The following is an 18,152-nucleotide window of genomic DNA, read 5'->3' on the forward strand; positions in this document are numbered from 1 at the left end:
CTGTGAAGTTCGTCACCCTCCCCACCCCTTCCATGCTGTCCTCTTTTGGAGGAAGGCACTATGTGCAGTCCACACTTAAGGACTGGAGAGTTGTGATCCATCACTATGGAAGGATTTTAAACGCTGGAGTGATTTGCTCCGATTTGATGTAGAAAGATTGATCTAGCCAGAGACTGGAGAGACTGAATTTGAGGATAGGTCTGTGTGTTGGGTCTTGGTTAGCTGGATCCCTTAAGACAAGACAAGATGAAGGCCTGTACTTATGGCGGTGGCAGTGGGGTTGGAGAGGGAGTGATTGATTTGAGAAAAGTTGAGGAGGTTCAGTGGGGAACTGGTAGAGGGGATGGGTGTGCAGGGATCTGGTTGGGGGTTGGCGACTCATCAAGGGCACACACTGTCTACATGACTTATACTTGTTGAAGTTGACTTTCATCACCTGGCTGAAGAAGGTTTGTCAGGTTTCTCATCAAATTTAGGAGAACTTGTGCAAAGTTTGAGTTTTTAAGGGGTTTATTACGTTTCTATGCTTATTGTAGATTTTAATTCCAGAGAGCTGAGTGAAAATTATGTATTTATTTATTCCAGTTTAAACTTGTAGCATTTAAAAAGGAAGAGCCTAGGGGAGAGAGAGCCAGACAAAGAAGTATATAGTTCAATGGGAGAAAGATACAAGTATTTAAATACCAAAATTGTTTCTGACTTCTTTGCTTTATATAGGACAAACCGTTGTCATTTGAGAATTCTCAAGCCTTTAACTTAAGCATTAAAATACTTAATGGGAGAATATTATGAGGAGGAAAAATGTTCCTTTTTTTTTCTTTGGCTTGTGGTATCTCAGTTCCGCAACCAGGGATTGAACCCGGGCCACAGCAGTGAAAGCCTAGAATCCTAACCACTAGGCCAGCAGGGAACTTGCGGAAAAATGTACTTTTTACTCTAGCTTTTGATCTGTCTTTATACTTCTGATAATTTATGGTGTCTCTAAACTCTGGGCAGTGTCCATACGGCTCACATCATGGCCCTGGAATCTCTTGCTCGGGTTTGACTCGCAGCTCCACTGGTCACAGGTGTGATCTTGGGCAAGTTACTTCATCTTTCTCTGCCTTAATTTTCTCATCTGTAGCATGGGAATAGTGATAGTACCTACCTCAGAAGGTTGTTAGGAAGATTAAAGGAGCTAATGCAGGTAAAAGTGCACAGTGCCTGGTACGTAGTAAGCATACATGTCAGTTATAACGACAGTGGTGATATTATACTGTTGCTTTTCAGGTTGATTACATTTCTTTCTGAATGCCCCAATTCAGAAGCCAAAAATTTTGGACTCACAAAATTATTTTTGGTCCCTAACCTAAATTTAACATAAGGTTACATTTGTGGATGCTTAGCTTCTCAGGATATAGTGAAAGTATGGATGGCAAATTAGTACATTTAGAAATAAGAACTACCAATATTTAAAGCTTTATTCCTTTGTTACTTTCTTCCTTCCACTGATGAGTAATCTATCCTACTGTGTATTTGGATTCCATGTGACTTTTTTGGGCCTCTCACTGTTGTGGACTCTCCCGTTGCAGAGCACAGTCTCCGGACGTGCAGGCTCAGCGGCCGTGGCTCACGGGCCCAGCCACTCCGCGGCATGTGGGATCTTCCTGGATCGGGACACGAACCTGTGTCCCCGGCATCGGCAGGCGGCCTCTCAACTACTGTGCCACCAGGGAAGCCCCCATGTGACTTTTTAATGTAGGTATTTGGGTACGACAGTGACAGCCATAGGGAGATAGAATTTAACTTTTTTTTTTTTTGGCTGCACCATGTGGCTTGTGGGATTTTAGTTCCCCGACCAGGGATCGAACCTGGGCCATGGCAGTGAAAGCATAGAGTCCTAACCGCTGGACCACTAGGGAATTCCCGGATTTAATTTTTTTTTTTTTTTTTTTTGCGGTACGCGGGCCTCTCACTGTTGTGGCCTCTCTGGTTGCGGATCACAGGCTCCGGACGCGCAGGCTCGGCGGCCATGGCTCACGGGCCCAGCCGCTCCGCGGCATGTGGGATCCTCCCGGACCGGGGCACGAACCCGTTCCCCTGCATCTGCAGGCGGACTCTCAACCACTGCCACCAGGGAAGCCCCCGAATTTAACTTTTAAAGCAAACAAAGCAGCCATCTTATTTATGAGAGCTAATTTGAGATTAAGGTGGTTTGATAATATGGAGATATTAGTGTGGATATGACGACCCTATAGCACTCTGTACAGGATAATAATTTTTTTTAAACCCTGAACTCCCCGATCGTTTTGGGGGAGTCTTTTTTTTTTCCCCACACCACGTGGCATTCGGGATCTTAGTTCCCCGACTGGGGATGAACCCACACCCCTTGCCGTGGAAGCACGGACTCTTAAACACTGGACTGCCGGGGAAGTCCCAGGATTATAATTTTTTAACTTCAGTTTTCTTGTCAGGAACTTGAGCAAGGAGGTAGCATTTGATTGATTGGTGGGTAGCATTTGGTTGATAAGGTAGCTTATTATGCCATTACTGCCATTTTCTTTCTTTTTTTTTTTTTGGCCATGCCGTGTGGCTTGCAGGATCTTAGTTCCCCAGGTAGGGATTGAACCTGGGCCCTCGGCAGTGAGAGCACCGAGTTCTAACCACTGGACTGCCAGGGAAGTCCTGTGTCCACTTTTTTGATTCCTAAAATTATTTATACCTTCTCTTATTTTTCTTTATCAGATTCTGCAGAGATTAGTCTCTTAGGGGTTTTTTTTTGGCTTTGTTAATCCCCTTTTTATATCTTTGTTTCCTGTTTCTTTCATTTCTGCTGTTCATTGCCTGCCTTCTGCTTTCCTTGGATTTATTCTGCTGTTCCTTCCATGTTCTTAAGTTGTATGCTTAGCAAAGTAATTTTTAGCCTCTCTGATTTTATGCATTTACAGGTATACATTTTTTTGTAAGCTACCTCTTTCATTGTTTTGCATAAATTTGTACTCTTACTGTTGAATTTTAAGTAATTTTATTTAATTTTATTTATTTATTTATTTATTTGCGGTACGTGGGCCTCTCACTATTGTGGCCTCTCCCATTGTGGAGCACAGGCTCCGGACGCGCAGGCTCAGCGGCCATGGCTCATGGGCCCAGCTGCTACGCAGCATGTGGGATCTTCCCGGACCGGGGCACAAACCCGTGTCCCCTGCATCGTCGGCAGGCGGGCTCTCAACCACTGTGCCACCAGGGAAGCCCAATTTTATTTATTTTTTGTCAAGATTTCATCTTTGACCCAGGGTTATTGAAGAGTATTTTATCATTTTTGAATGTATGAAGATTTTTGGTTTATTTTTAAATTATTGGCTTTTAATTGGATTGTGGTTAGAAAGTATAATCTGTATGTTACCTATTCTTTGAAATGTGCTTAGAGTTGCTTTATAGCCTTGTACATACATGGTCATTTTTGTAAATATTTTGTGAATTTACTTATGAAGAATGTTTATACCCTAATTATTAGACGTATCCTTCAAAGTATGTCCAATAAATAAAACTTGCTCATTGTTTTTAGATTTTTTTTTTTTTTTTTTTTTTTTTTTTTTTTGCGGTACGCGGGCCTCTCACTGTTGTGGCCTCTCCCGTTGCGGAGCACAGGCTCCGGACGCACAGGCTCAGCATCCATGGCTCAGAGGCCCAGCCGCTCCACGGCATGTGGGATCCTCTCGGACCGGGGCACGAAGCCATGTCCCCTGCATCTGCAGGCGGACTCTCAACCGCTGCGCCACCTGGGAAGCCTTGTTTTTAGATCTTGTGTATCTTTCTGTTTGGACTGTCAGCAGAAATGTTTTACTCTCCCAGTACGATGATGTATTTGTCATATTTCCATTCTTCCATCAATTTTTATTTTGAAACTTCTTTATTTAGGTACATATAAAATTATAATTGTGATGTCATTTTACTTTATCTTGTCCTATTCTTGAGGTTTTTTGGTTGCTTTTTTGTTTGGTTTCTTCCAGTGTTATTGAGATATGATTGACATGCAGAACAGTATAAGCTTAAGGTGTACTGCATGATGATTTGACTTACACAATAAGTTGAGTGAGCATCGATTATCTCATATAGGTACAAAATTAAAGAAATAGAAAAACATTGTTCCTTGTGATGAGAACTAGGCTTTCCTCTCTGAGCAGCTTTCAGTTACACCGTGCAGCAGCGCGCATTATCTGGATCACGCTTAGTCCCTGGCACTTACTTGTCTTACACGTGGAAGTTTTTACCTTTTGACTGCCTGCATCCAGTCCCTCCCTCCCCCAACCCCATAACCCCAAACCTGATCTCTTTTTCTGTAAGTTTGTTTTTGAATAATTGACCTACAATACTATATTAGTTCCTGTTACACAGCATCGTGACTCAATATTTCTGTACATTTCAAAATGATCACCGCAGCAAGTCTAGTAATTACAGTGTCACCATACAACGATATTACATAATTACTGACTGTATTCCCCACACTGTACATTTCATACCCGTGACTGACTCATTTTGCAACTGGAAGTTTGTACCTTATTCTCCATCATCTGTTTCTTTCCTCCTCACCCCACCTCTTGGAACTGCCTGTTTGTTCTCTGAATCTATAACTCTCTTCTGTTTTGTTCTGTTTGTTCATTTGTTTTTTAGACTCCACGTATAAGTGAAATCATACAGTATTTGTCCTTCTCTGTCTGACTTATTTAATTTAGCATAATATCCCCTAGGTCCATCCATGTTGTTGCAACTGGCAAGATTTAATTCTTTTTTATGACTGAATAGTACTCCATTGTGTATATACAGCACATCTTCTTTATGCTTTCATCTATTCATGGGCACTTAGGTACTTCCATGTCTTGGCTATTGTAAATAATGCTGCAGTGAACATAGAGGTACATATATCTTTTCTGATTAGTGTGTTTATTTTCTTTGGGTAAATACCCAGAAGTGGAGTTGCTGGATCATATGGTAGTTCTATTTTTAAGTTTTTGAGGAATTTCCATACTGTTCCATAGCAGCCACACCAATTTACATTCCCAGCAACAGTGTATGAGTGTTCCCTTTTCTCCACATTCTCACCAGCAGTTTTTATTTGTTGTCTTTTTGATAAATAGCAATTCTGATAAGTGTGAGGTGATATCTCACTGTGATTTTGATTTACATTTCCCTGATGGATTAGTGATGTTGATCATCCTTTCATGTGCCTGTTGGCCATCTGTATGTTTTCTTTAGAAAAGTGTCTATGCACATCCTCTGCCCACCTGTTGATTGGGTTGTTTGTTTTCTGGATTTTTTTAAAAAGGTCTTTATTTTTATTTATTTATTGATTTTTATTTGGTTCCGCTGAGTCTTAGTTGCAGCACGTGGGCTCCTTAGTTGTGGCTTGCTGGCTCCTTAGTTGTGGCATGTGAACTCTTAGTTGTGGCATGCATATGGGATCTAGTTCCCTGATCAGGGATTGAACCCAGGCCCCAGGCATTGGGAGTGCAGAGTCTTAACCACTGTGCCACCAGGGAAGTCCACTGTTTTTTGGATGTTGAGTTATATGAGTTCTTTGTATATTTTGGGTATTAATTCCTCATCAGATAGATCATTTGCAAATATATTCTCCCATTCAGCAGGTGGCCTTTATAAAAAATGGTTGATAGTTTCCTTCGCTGTGCAAAAGCTTTTTAGTTGAGCGTAGTCCCATTTATTTTTGTTTCTGTTTCCGTTGCCTGAGGCGACATATCAAAAAAATTACTAAGGTCAATTGATGTCAGAGAGCTTACTGCCTGTGTTTTCTTCTAGGATTTTTATGGTTTCAGGTCTTACATTTAAGTCTTTAATCCATTTTGAATTTGTTTTTGTGCATGGTTTGAGAGAGTAGTCCAGTTTGATCCTTTTGCATACAGCTGTCCAATATTTCCAACACCATTTATTTTTTTTAACTTATTTATTTATGGGTGTGTTGGGTCTTCATTGCTGTGCGTGGGCTTCACATTGTGGTGGCCTATCTTGTTGCGGAGCACGGGCTCCAGGTGCGTGCGGGCTTCAGTAGTTGTGGTGCATGGGCTCAATAGTTGTGGCTTGCAGGCTCTAGAGCACAGGCTCAGTAGTTGTGTTGCACGGGCTTGGTTGCTCCACAGCATGTGGGATCTTCCTGGACTAGGGCTCGAACCCATGTCCCCTGCATTGGCAGGCAGATTCTTAACCACTGCACCACCAGGGAAGTCCCCAACACCGTTTATTGAAGAGGCTGTCTTTTCCCCTTTTTTTTTTTTTAAATTTATTTATTTTTGGCTGTGTTGGGTCTTCGTTACTGCACGTGGGCTTTCTCTAGTTGCGGCGAGTGGGGGCGACTCTTCGTTGAGGTGTGCAGGCTTATTGCGGTGGCTTCTCTTGTTGCGGAGCACAGGCTCTAGGTGTGTGGGCTTCAGTAGTTGTGGCACGTGGGCTCAGTAGTTGTGGCTCGCGGGCTCAGTAGTTGTGGCTCGCGGGCTCTAGAGCGCAGGCTCAGTAGTTGTGGCGCACGGGCTTAGTTGCTCCGCGGCATGTGGGATCTTCGCGGACCAGGGCTTGAACCCGTGTCCCCTGCATTGGCAGGTGGATTCTTAACCACTGCATCACCAGGGAAGTCCCAGTTACGGATTTTTTAAGTTGCTTGTTTGTTGCCCAAGTGTTTTTAGGCACTAGATCTGTGGTGATGTGCCTCGCTGTAATTATATTGGGTTAGCCAAAAAATTCCTTTGGTTTTTAAGTAAAAATAAAAGACACATTTTTTATTTTCACCAAGAACTTTATTGAACAGTGTATTCACCGTTTTGTTCCACTACCTTCTGCCGTTTTTGAGGCAACTTCATAGTTCCATCTTCCCAAAACTTTTTACCTGTTTGAGCAAAGAACTGTTCCAGGTGACTTTTACAGTCTTCCAGGGAATTAAAATTTTTTCCATTAAGAGAATTTTGTAAAAACCGAAATAAATGGAAATCCAAAGGTGCAATGTCTGGTGAATACGGCAGATGAATCAGAACTTCCCAGCCAAGCTGTAACAGGTTTTGCCTGGTCATCATCAAAGAAACATGCAGTCTTACGGTATCCTGATAGAAGATTATGTGTTCTCTGTTGACTATTTCTGGACGATTTTCGTCGAGTGCTGCTTTCAGTTGGTCTAATTGGGAGCAGTGCTTGTTGGAATTAATCATTTGGTTTTCTGGAAGGAGCTCATAGTAGAGGACTCCCTTCCAATCCCACCATATACAGAACATCACCTTCTTTGGGTGAAGACCGGCCTTTGGTGTGGTTGGTGGTGGTTCATTTCGTTTGACCCACGATCTCTTCCATTCCACATTGTTGTACAGTATCCACTTTTCATTGCCCGGCACAATTGTTTTAAAAATGGAACGTTTTCATTACATTTAAGTAGAGAATCGCATGCAGAAAATATGCTCAAGAAGGATTTTTTCGCTTAACTTATGTGGAACCCAAACATCAAAGTGATGAACATAACCAAGCTGGTGCACATGATTTTCAGTGCTGGATTTGGATATTTTGAGTATGGCGGCCATCTCCTGCGTGGTATAATGTTGGTCGTTCCCAGTTAACGTCTTGATTTGATCGCTGTCAACTTCAACTGGTCTACCCGACCGTGGAGCATCATCTAGGGAGAAATCTCCCGCACGAAACTTCGCACACCACTTTTCACACGTTGGATCAGTCACAGCACCTTCTCCATACACTGCACAAATCTTTTTTTGCATTTCAGTTGTGTTTTTACCTTTCTTGAAATAATAAAACATGATATGCCAAAAACGTTTTTTTCTTCCATCTTCAAAATTAAAATGGCTACACAAAAATTCACCAATTTTGATTTTTCTTTTTAAATGCACACTGATATGATAGCTGTCACAATACAACCTAACAAAATTGTTTCGGATGAAGTTAAAGACAAGTAAGCGCTACTAGAGCCATCGTAACGGAAAACACAGAATGAACTTTTTGTCTAACCCAATACTATGAAATTGTAAGAGTGAGATCAAATTTACTGAAACTGAGTGTGATTTTTGCTTTCCTTTATTTCCATTATAGTGGATGTCATTGTAAGAGCTCAGAGTTCTTTAATTCTGAAGATACATTCAGTTTACTCTTCGTAAGTAATCTGTGCAGGTTTTCCACTTTTTTAGGAAATGAGCATAAGAGATATAAAATTATAATCATGAAATAATTCTTCACAAGTTTTAAATAAATTCCCTTACTGTTTTTCTTTAAAAGAGAATTTAATCGTGTAAGTAGTATTTGAATGCATTCTTTTTTTTTTATATATAAATTTATTTTATTTATTTATTTTTGCCTGCGTTGGGTCTTCGTTGTTGCACATGGGCTTTCTCTAGTTGTGGCAAGCGGGAGCTGCTCTTCGTTGCGGTGCGCCGCCTTCTTATTGCTTCTCTTGTTGCAGAGCACGGGCTCTAGTCGCCCGGGCTTCAGTAGTTGTGGCACGTGGGCTCAGCAGTTGTGGCTCGCGGGCTCTAGAGCACAGGCTCAGCAGTTGTGGCTCGCGGGCTCTAGAGCGCAGGCTCAGCAGTTGTGGCGCACAGGCTTAGTTTGCTCCGCGGCATGTGGGATCTTCCCGGACCAGGGCTTGAATGAATGCATTCTTATGAAGAAAATCCAAACAATAAGGAAGTATGTGGAGCAAAAAGCACAAATTTCATTTTTTCCTCTCAATTCAGTGCTCCCACTTCTTTCCTAGGGTTTATCCACTATTTAAATTTACTGGGTGGTTTTTCTTACCTACAGTTTGATATTTTTGCTTTTTAATTCATTTACTCATAAAGAAATACACATGCTAGAAACAAAACAGGTGTTCTCACTTGTTTAATAATGGCTTTACTGAGATATAATTCACAAAATGTACAATTCACTTGTTTAAAATGTACGATTCGGTTGTTTTCAGTATATTCACAGAGCTGTGCAGCTGTCACTACAATCAATTTTCGACCATTCTTATCATCCCATAAAGAAATTCTCTACCCATTAACAGTCACTCTCCATTTCGCCCAAACACCCCACACCCTCTAGCGACCACTAATTTACTTTCTGTGTCTATAGAATTGCCTATTCTGGACATTTCATATAAATGAAATTGTATAATATGTCTTTTTTGTGCGTGTGACAGGGCTGCTTTCACTTAACATGATGATTTCAGGTTTTATCCATGCCAAGCATGGATTAATAACTTCATTCCTTTTTATGGCAATATAATATTTCATTATATGGATATACTAAATTTTGCTTATTCAGTTGATGTACATTTGGATTGTTTCCACCTTTTGGCGCTTATGAGTAGTACTATGAACATTTGTATACAATTTTCATTTATTTATTTGTTTATTTTATTGGCCGTGTTGGGTCTTCGTGGCTGCCCACGGGCTCTCTCTAGTTGCAGCGAGCGGGGGCTACTCTTCGTTGTGGTATGCGGGCTTCTCATTGCGGTGGCTTCTCTTGTTGTGGAGCACGGGCTCTAGTCGCCCGGGGTTCAGTAGTTGTGAGCATGGGCTTAGTTGCTGCATGGCATTTGGGATCTTCCAGACCAGGGCTCGAACCCGTGTCCCCTGCATTGGCAGGCGGATTCTTAACCACTGTGCCACCAGGGAAGTCCCTATATACAAGTTTTTATATGGGCATATGTTTTCATTTCGCTGGGCTATATACATAGGAATGGAATTACTGGGTTATGGTAACTGTGTTTAACCTTTTGAAGAACTGCTAGACTGTTGTATTTTCTCTTTCCTTCCTTTCTTCCTTCCTTCCTTCCTTCCTTCCTTCTTCCTTTCTCTCTTTCTTTTTCTTTTTTCAAATATTTATTTATTTGGCTGTGCCGGGTCTTAGCTGCGGAACACAGAATCTTCATTGCCACGTGTGGGATCGTTTTTTAGTTGCAGCATTCAAACTCTTAGTTGCGGCATCCCCTGACCAGGGATCGAACCCAGGCCCCCTGCATTGGGAGCACAGAGTCTTAGCCACTGACCCACCAGGGAAGTCCCTAGACTGTTGTATTTTCTGTATTTGATTTCTTTGAATATCCATACTATGATTTAGCTAATTCCTGTTGATGGACTTTGAAGATTTTGCTGTATCACAGTACCATAAACAGCGCTGTAGTGAGCATCCATCTTAGAGTTCTCCAGAGAAACAGAGCCAGGTGTGTAGGGGTATGTGTGCAGACATTTATTTTAAGCTGTTGGCTTATGTGACTGGGTGCCCAGCCACTGTGAAATTTGTAGGTCAGGTCCTACAAGGAGAAGCTGGGGCTTCAGTCTTGAGGCACAGTTTCTTCTGGGAAATCTCAAGTTTTCCTCTTAAGGCCTTTTAATTGAGTGGATGCAACCCACCCACAAGATGGGGGGTTATCTTCTTTACTTAAAGTCAGCTGATGTAGATGTTAACCACAACTACTAAATACCTTCACGGCAACACCTAGATTAGTGTTTGATTAAATGACTGGGTGCTATGACCTAGCCAGGTTGACACCTATCTTAAGGAATCTCTAGGGCAGGTACTTAACGAACTTTAAAAAAAGTCTCCCCCGGTGATTTATACACATACTTAATGAAACAGTATGCTGGTGTTTTCTAGTCTTATTCTTTTTTTTTTTTTTAAATGCTGGTTAGGACCCAATAAATTAATTTAAATCGGCCTGACCTGCAATTTGAAACACATTGCTATTGGTATACATATTATATCTAGAAATGGATTGCTGGGTTGCAGGGTATCCATACTTCAACTTTCTTACACACTGCCAGCGCTGTCTGAAGTAGTTGTACGTTCCCACAGGTAGTGCGAATTCTCTTTCATTTTGCCCTTGATGGCAATTGGTAATTTCAGTTTCTTTGTCGTTCTTCTGCTTCCTTCCAGGTAGGGAGGGTATTTAACACTTGGTAATCAACTTTAAACAAGGAGAGTGTTGTGAATCACTATGTTGTACAACTGTAACTTATATAATATTGTACATCAATGACACCTCAATAAAAACTATATTAAACAAAGAGAGCAGCTGCAGAGTTACTGACACCTTCAGCAGACACCAGTGTCTGTCCAGAAATGAATGACATTGCTTTGTTTTCATTGTATTTGTGTTCTTCAGTTTGCATACAGCAGAATGGACTGGTTTTTGGTGTCTGTATTTGTGAGTGTTAAGGCATGTGTAGTTTCATATAACCACCACGCGCAACTGGGATACAGAACAGTTCCATCTCCTCAAACAAGTACCTCGTACAGCTCGTAGCCTTCCTCCCCTTCCTAACCGCATTGATCTGTTCCCTACCATTATAGTTTCACCTGTTCCAGAATGTCATATAAATGGAATCATACAGTATGTAACCTTTTGAGACTGGCACTGAGCATATTCTTTTGAGATATGGCCATGTTGCTGCATGTATCAATAGTTCATTTATTTTGAATGCTGGGTAGTATTGCAGTGTATTAATCTTCCCAGTTTAACCTTTTACTCCTTGAAGGACATTTGGGGTTTTTTCCCAAGGTTTTGACGATTGTGAATAAAGCCACTATATATAATTATGTGCAAGTTTTATTGTGAACATAGGTTAACTCTTTAGGGTATATAGCTAAGTGGGATTGTCGATTCAATCATTTGTTAAGTATAATTATATCTTTAATTAAAACTGCGAAATGTTTCTTGAGTGACTTTATCATTATCCACTGATCCAGCACTGCATGAAAGCTTCAGTTTCTCTTTATTCTTGTGAGTACTTGGTATTATCTATTCCTTTTATTTTAGGAGTTCTAATAGGTATACATTGGTTTCTCGCTGTGGCTTTAATTTGCATTTCCCTGATGGCTAATGATGTTGCTTCTCATATGCTTATATGCCATCTTTGGTGAAATAGTTATTCACATCTTTTGCCCACTTTTTAAAATATTGAGTTATTTTCTTATTGTACTTTAAACATCTTTTATATATTCTGGATACAAGTCCTTTGTCAGATACAGTGATTTGCAGATGTTTTCTCACAGCCTAAATTTTTATTAAGCTCAATTTACCATTTTTTAACTTTTATGGATTGTGCTTTTGGTGTTATATCTAAGAACTCTTTCCTCAACCAAGTTCATGAAGATTTTCTCATGTTTTTTCCTAAAAGATTTTGTAGTTTTAGGTTTTACATTTATATTTAAGATCCATTTTGAGTTGAATTTTTGTAAGGTATGAGGTATAGGTTGAGTTTCACTTGGTTTGCATATGGAGAGCCAATATTTTGTTTGTTTGTTTGTTTTACTTTTTGGCTGCACCGCAGGGCATGCAGGATCTTAGTTCCCCAACCAGGGATTGAACCTGCGCCCCCTGCAGTGGAAGTGCAGACTGTTAACCACTGGACTGCCAGGGAAGTGCCTCCAATTGTTAAAGTACTCTTTGTTGCAGGAGTCCCCCAGCCCCCCAGCGCCGCACAGCAGGAGGTGAGCGCATGACTGCCTGAACCGTCCCCCGCCCCCCGTCTGGGGGAAAACATTGTCTTCCAGGAAACAGGTCCCTGGTGCCAAAAAGGTTGGGGACCACTGCCTTGTTGAGAATAATATCCTTTCTCCATTGAGTTACTTTTGCATCTTTGTTGCAAATCAGTTGACCATATTTATATAGGTTTATTTCTGGACTGCCATCTGTTCCATTGGTCGGTGTGTCTGTTCTTTTACCAGTACCACACTGTCTTGAATACTGTACTTTTCTATAGTAAGTCTTTAAAGTAGAGTGGTGTAAGTTTTCCAACTCTGACCTGGCTATTCTGGGCTCATTTGCCTTCCCCTTTTACATTATCCTTTTGTCTATGTCAGTATGGACTCACAGATTATTATTTTATTACTTCATGGCTTTATGGATTATTATTTTATTACTGCCATTTATTTTGTTGCTCAAGTTATCGCAGATCTGACCAATAGGAGATAGATTCCATCGTTCTTTGAACACTTTCCTACCTCCTGGCATAACAAAATATTCTAGGGTCTCTTGCACTTTTCCTGTCCTAGCCCTGGAATCAACCATTTTCCCAAGGAGACCTAGTTTCTTTTATTGTAGAATGGCATTCAGAGACCAACGTCTGGGAGCTAAATGCTCATTTTTTGCTGGGTTGTCATTGTATCTAGACCCTTGCAGTGGACAAAGCTGGGATAAATAAATGTATTTATGTGTGCAAGTATACAGGTATACACACATCTGTATTTCTATTTATACTGAAAATGATGAGCTCTTACTGTAACCATCTATTTCTGTCTAGCACCTCAGAATTCTTTCTATCCTCCCCCTTCTGTATCTGTAACTCTTTCACTCAGCATAATTATTTTGAGCTCCATTCATATTGTGTGCCTAAGTAGTTCATTCCTTTTTATTGTTGAGTTTTATTCCATTAAATGGATATACCACAATTTTAGGAAATTGCCAGGCTTTCCCCCCAAAGTGATAGTACAATTTTACATTCCCACCAGCAGCTTAAGAAAGTTCTGGTTTCTCCACATTATCGCCAAACTGTGGGTATTGTCAGTCTTTTTAACTTCATACTTTGTAATAGGTACGTGGTGATATCTCTTGTGGTTTTAATGTGGCTTTCCCTAATGACTGTTGATTTTTAGTATCTTTCCATGTGTTTATTTGCTATCCATATACGATCTTTGGTATTTATTCAAATCTTTTGCCCATTTGTTAACAAATGGGTTATTTCTTATTGTTGAGTTCTGAGAGTTCTTTATATATTCTGGATACAAGTCTTTATCAGATCTGTGGTTTATAATTATTTTCTCTCAGTCTTTGGCTTAGCTTTTCATCTCTTCAGTAGTGTTATTTGAAAAGAAATTTTTACCTTTGATGAAGTCCAATTTATGAAGTTTTTTCTTTTATGGATTTTTTGGTGTTATATCTAATAAGATCTTTCTAAACCTAAGATCAAAAAGAATTTTCTCATGTTTTCTTTTACAAGTTTCATAATTTGGGGTTTTATATTTAGTCCTGTCATTAATCTTGAATAAATTTTTTTTTTTTTTTTGCGGTATGTGGGCCTCTCACTGTTGTGGCCTCTCCCATTGCGGAGCACAGGCTCTAGACGCACAGTCTCAACGGCCATGGCTCACGGGCCTAGCCGCTTCGCGGCATGTGGGATCTTCCCAGACTAGGGCATGAACCCGCGTCCCCTGCATCGGCAGGCGGACTCTCAACCACTGCGCCACCAGGGAAGCCCTTGAATAAATTTTTGTATGTGGTATGAGGTATATAGATCTCCATTAATTTTTAAAAAATATGAATATCCATTTGTTCAGGCATCGTTTGTTGAAAAGATTATCTCCACTGAATTTTACCTTTGCACTTTTGTGGAAAAATCAGTTGATCCTATACGTGTGGTTCTGTTTTTTTGAACTCCATTCTATTCCATTTCTTTCTCTGTGTGCCAGTACCACACTTTTTTTTTTTTTTTTTTTTTTTTGCAGTTCACGGGCCTCTCACTGTTGGGGCCTCTCCCGTTGCGGAGCACAGGCTCCGGACGCGCAGGCTCAGCGGCCATGGCTCATGGGCCCAGCCGCTATGCAGCACGTGGGATCTTCCCGGACTGGGGCACGAACCCGTGTCCCCTGCATCGGCAGGCGGACTCTCAACCACTGCGCCACCAGGGAAGCCCCACACTGTCTTGATTACTGGATCTTTGTAATCAATTAGTTTCGATTCAGGCAGTATATGTTTTCCAACTTGGTTTTTTTCAAAGTTGTTTTGGCTATTTTAGGTACTTTGCATTCCTGTATGAATTTTAGAATGTTTGTCAATTCTTACAAGAAAGTATACTGGGGTTTTGATTGGGATTATGTTGAATCTGGAGCAATTTGGGGAGAGAATGCTATCTTAATAATATTTAAGTCTTTTGATCCATATACATGGTATATCTCTTCATTTACTTAGATCTTTAGTTGCTCTCCAATGTTTTACAGTTTTTCAGTGTATATGTCTTATCACATCTATCCCTAAATAGGGGTATTCTTTCGTTTTAAGTTTTGATTGCTTATATATAGAAATTGAATTGATTTTTTTACTGTTGATCTTGTTTCCTGCAACTGTGCTGAAATTCATTTATTCTAGCAACTTTTTGTAGGTAGTGTAGATTTTCTACACAGATGATCATGTCATCTGTGAGTAAAGACAGTTTTAATTCTACTTTCCCAATGTAGATTCTTTTATTTCTGTTTTGACTTTTATTTGAAATACAGCAAGCCTGTATTCCGTGTGCGGTCCCTCCCCACACACGTATTTGTTGACTTTATTTTACTTTTAGACTATGTGTGGCATTAACATTGTTCTAAAAGTCAGAACCGTATAAAAAGGTGTGTACTCAAAGGTAGTCACTCCCATCTTTTCATCATATTCCTGTCTCCCTCCTGTTTATTACACCTTGTTCCCACCCAGCATGTAAATTCCACCTTCAGTCTTGCCTAATTCATAGTGTTTGCACTTTGGGTCTTTCCCTCCCACCATTCCATCATTTTTCTTCAAAGTAGCTGCGCCACAGATTTGAGCAAAAGTGTAGAAATTCTTTCTTTATAAAATCTAGAACACATTGATATACAAAATTAAATAAAAGGTCTGGCAATTTCATAAAAGCAGGAATTCTTAAACTAGGCTTTATGAATTTTATAAAAGTATGTTTATATTGGTGTGTGTGTGTTTATGTTTAGTTGAATTTTTTTTTTCTGGAAGTAGATTCCATAACTTTGATCGTGTTTCAGAGGAATTTGTTTAAAGGGAAAAAAAAGGTCAAGAAAGAGAATGCCTTTAGGATGAATGAGTTTGGGTCTAAGCAGTCTAAAGGCTGGTTAGTGAGCCTCTCTCTTCAGTCTGTTGTACCTTTGGAAGATAATGTTTTAATTGGCTCTGTGTAATATGTGACTTGTTTGTGGTTAATCCAGTAGTACAGTCAACTCAACACCCGGCACTTGTAAACCTTTTGACCTACTGTTTTGTATCACAGATTTTTAAGAATTTGAATGCACTTCAGATGTTTCCTTTCAGGTTAAATCTTTTTAATGGTACTCTCTATTAAAGTTGTTAAAAGAATCTTTGGATTCCTGCTGTCAAGTCACTAAAATACCCAGTCACTAATGGTAGTGAAGGGTAAGGTTATTCAAAGCACACATGAAGAATTCGTAGTTTAAAAGAATATTTGAGCAGCTTGCCACATGCAGCTTCCTTTTTGTGTGTCCCCATCTGGGAGCAGAGCAGCAGAGTGTATGGTGCCTAAACCCTCGGGCCCTGTAACCACCCTGCCTAACGTCGGTCCAGGTCTGCCTCCTAGTGGCTACTAATGACCTGTTTAGTTTCCTCACCTAGCAAGTGAGAATAGTAATCATACCTACCTCATATGACCTCTTTGTGAAATAAGTAAAAAGTTAGGTAGAAAAAGACTTAAAAGTAGAAATATTTCAGCAAATTCAGAGCCTCCCCATCCGCACCCTCACCCTCACCCTGTGTTAAATGTGCGGGTTCCATTGGGGCCGACTCCAGTCGATGGGGGGGTGATAACATCATCTTCCGAGGTCTAAAGAAGACCAGAGTGGTGTGGTTTTTTGAAAATGTATACATAAATGAATATTTTATTATAATTAAAGACATTGATTTAGATGTATTATGAATAGTTTGTGGGTTTTTATCCTTTTTCTTTTACAAATATACACAGTCATAATTACAGATGAAATTATACAGTATCTTTTGTTTGACTCAAAACAATACAAGAATGGATCTGCTCTCACCACTTCTATTCAACATTGTATTGATGGTGCTAAGTTAAAGAGAATCTAAATAAATGGAGAGAGATACCATGTTAATGTGTTGAAAAACTTAATTTGTGGGACTTCCCTGGTGGCTCAGTGGTAAAGCATCCGCCTTCCAGTGCGGGGGACGTGGGTTCGAGCCCTGCAGAGTGGTGGTGTTAATTGTCGCTTGTTATGTCTGTTAAATTATAATAAGAATTTTCTTTTTTTATTTCTACCAAGCCAAAGTAGCAAGACGCAGTCAAGAGCGAGACAATCTTGGCATGCTGGTCTGGTCACCTAATCAGAATCTATCAGAAGCAAAATGTAAGTTTTAGAGCACTTTTATTTTCCACCTTTCTTATTTAACTGCAAACTTTTAAAATTACCTTTGTACGTAAAAATCTCTCTATGTATTATATTTATTTTACCTTTTTAAAGTAAAATTTTGAAGAATTTGAAAGTGTGTTCTTTATTGTGGCCTGTCATAGTGATTTAAAGATTCTTAAGCTGTGGTTTCATAATCTACTTTTTATTCAAAATGCTGTACCAGCTAATATTCTGAAGTAACTAGGAGGAAGGGTTCAGAGCGGAAAGAAAATTATAATGTAGTGTATAACTCCTTCAGCTGGGAATTTATAGATTTATTGATATAAAGATGAGGAGTTTAACAAATCTCTAATTGGAAGGATTACAAAGGGTAAATGTATGTTACTGGAAAAAGGTTTTATACTGTGAGACTTCATCCTAGCTAGAAGTAGAACTTTTGAATTGGCTCTTTGTTTTGTGTTTACATTTTTGTTAGAATGAATATTCTGAGCTACTTTGGGTTTTCTTTTGTGGGGGGCCGGTAGGGGTCCTAGAGTTACTAGAAAGATTAATTGTATTTTCAGAGTTTGCTTTTTCAGTTTTCTGCTCAGGTGATACCGTGCAAGAATAATTTTGTGTCTGATATATTGCCGTAAGTCTTTGCCATTTTCAGAGTTTTTGTTTTCTTCATAACTTGAAAGAGGGAAGAAAAAATAAATTCCCCCTTTCGAGAATTTTTCAGTGGTGGGGGTGGGTGATCCATGGATGGAATTTACGGCCATTTGTGAACTCGTGAATCACAGGCAAACTTTTTTTGGTGTATGTACGTTTTCCTGCAGAAAATTGGATTTTTAAAGGGCTCTTTGACAAAAATAGGATAAGAATCAATGCTCTAAAATGTGGTAGGGCTTAGAAAGCCTTCAGTGGTAAATGTTGGCCAGGAAACATAAGTTGTGAATAAAGGCTGGAACTCTCAGGCTTTGATCAGGATTTTCCAGATTGTGTTTTGCAGTATTAAAGTAGGTGTTAACAGGTTTCCACTGTCAAGTAAGGGTTAGAGATGATGCATATTAAAT

The 18,152-nt window shown here is 39.9% G+C and overlaps 1 protein-coding gene across 1 annotated transcript in view; it reads left to right on the plus strand.

Annotated features, from left to right (window-relative positions):
- Positions 1-18,152, plus strand: part of RCOR1 (REST corepressor 1) — a 118,649-nt gene that overhangs the window by 61,509 nt on the left and 38,988 nt on the right. Inside the window, 1 exon segment of the mRNA XM_032623197.1 lies at positions 17,011-17,094. Within this exon segment, the coding sequence (XP_032479088.1) occupies positions 17,011-17,094 (84 nt within the window).

The sequence above is a fragment of the Phocoena sinus genome, chromosome 2 (genome assembly GCF_008692025.1).
Source record: "Phocoena sinus isolate mPhoSin1 chromosome 2, mPhoSin1.pri, whole genome shotgun sequence".
Taxonomy (NCBI): domain Eukaryota; kingdom Metazoa; phylum Chordata; class Mammalia; order Artiodactyla; family Phocoenidae; genus Phocoena; species Phocoena sinus.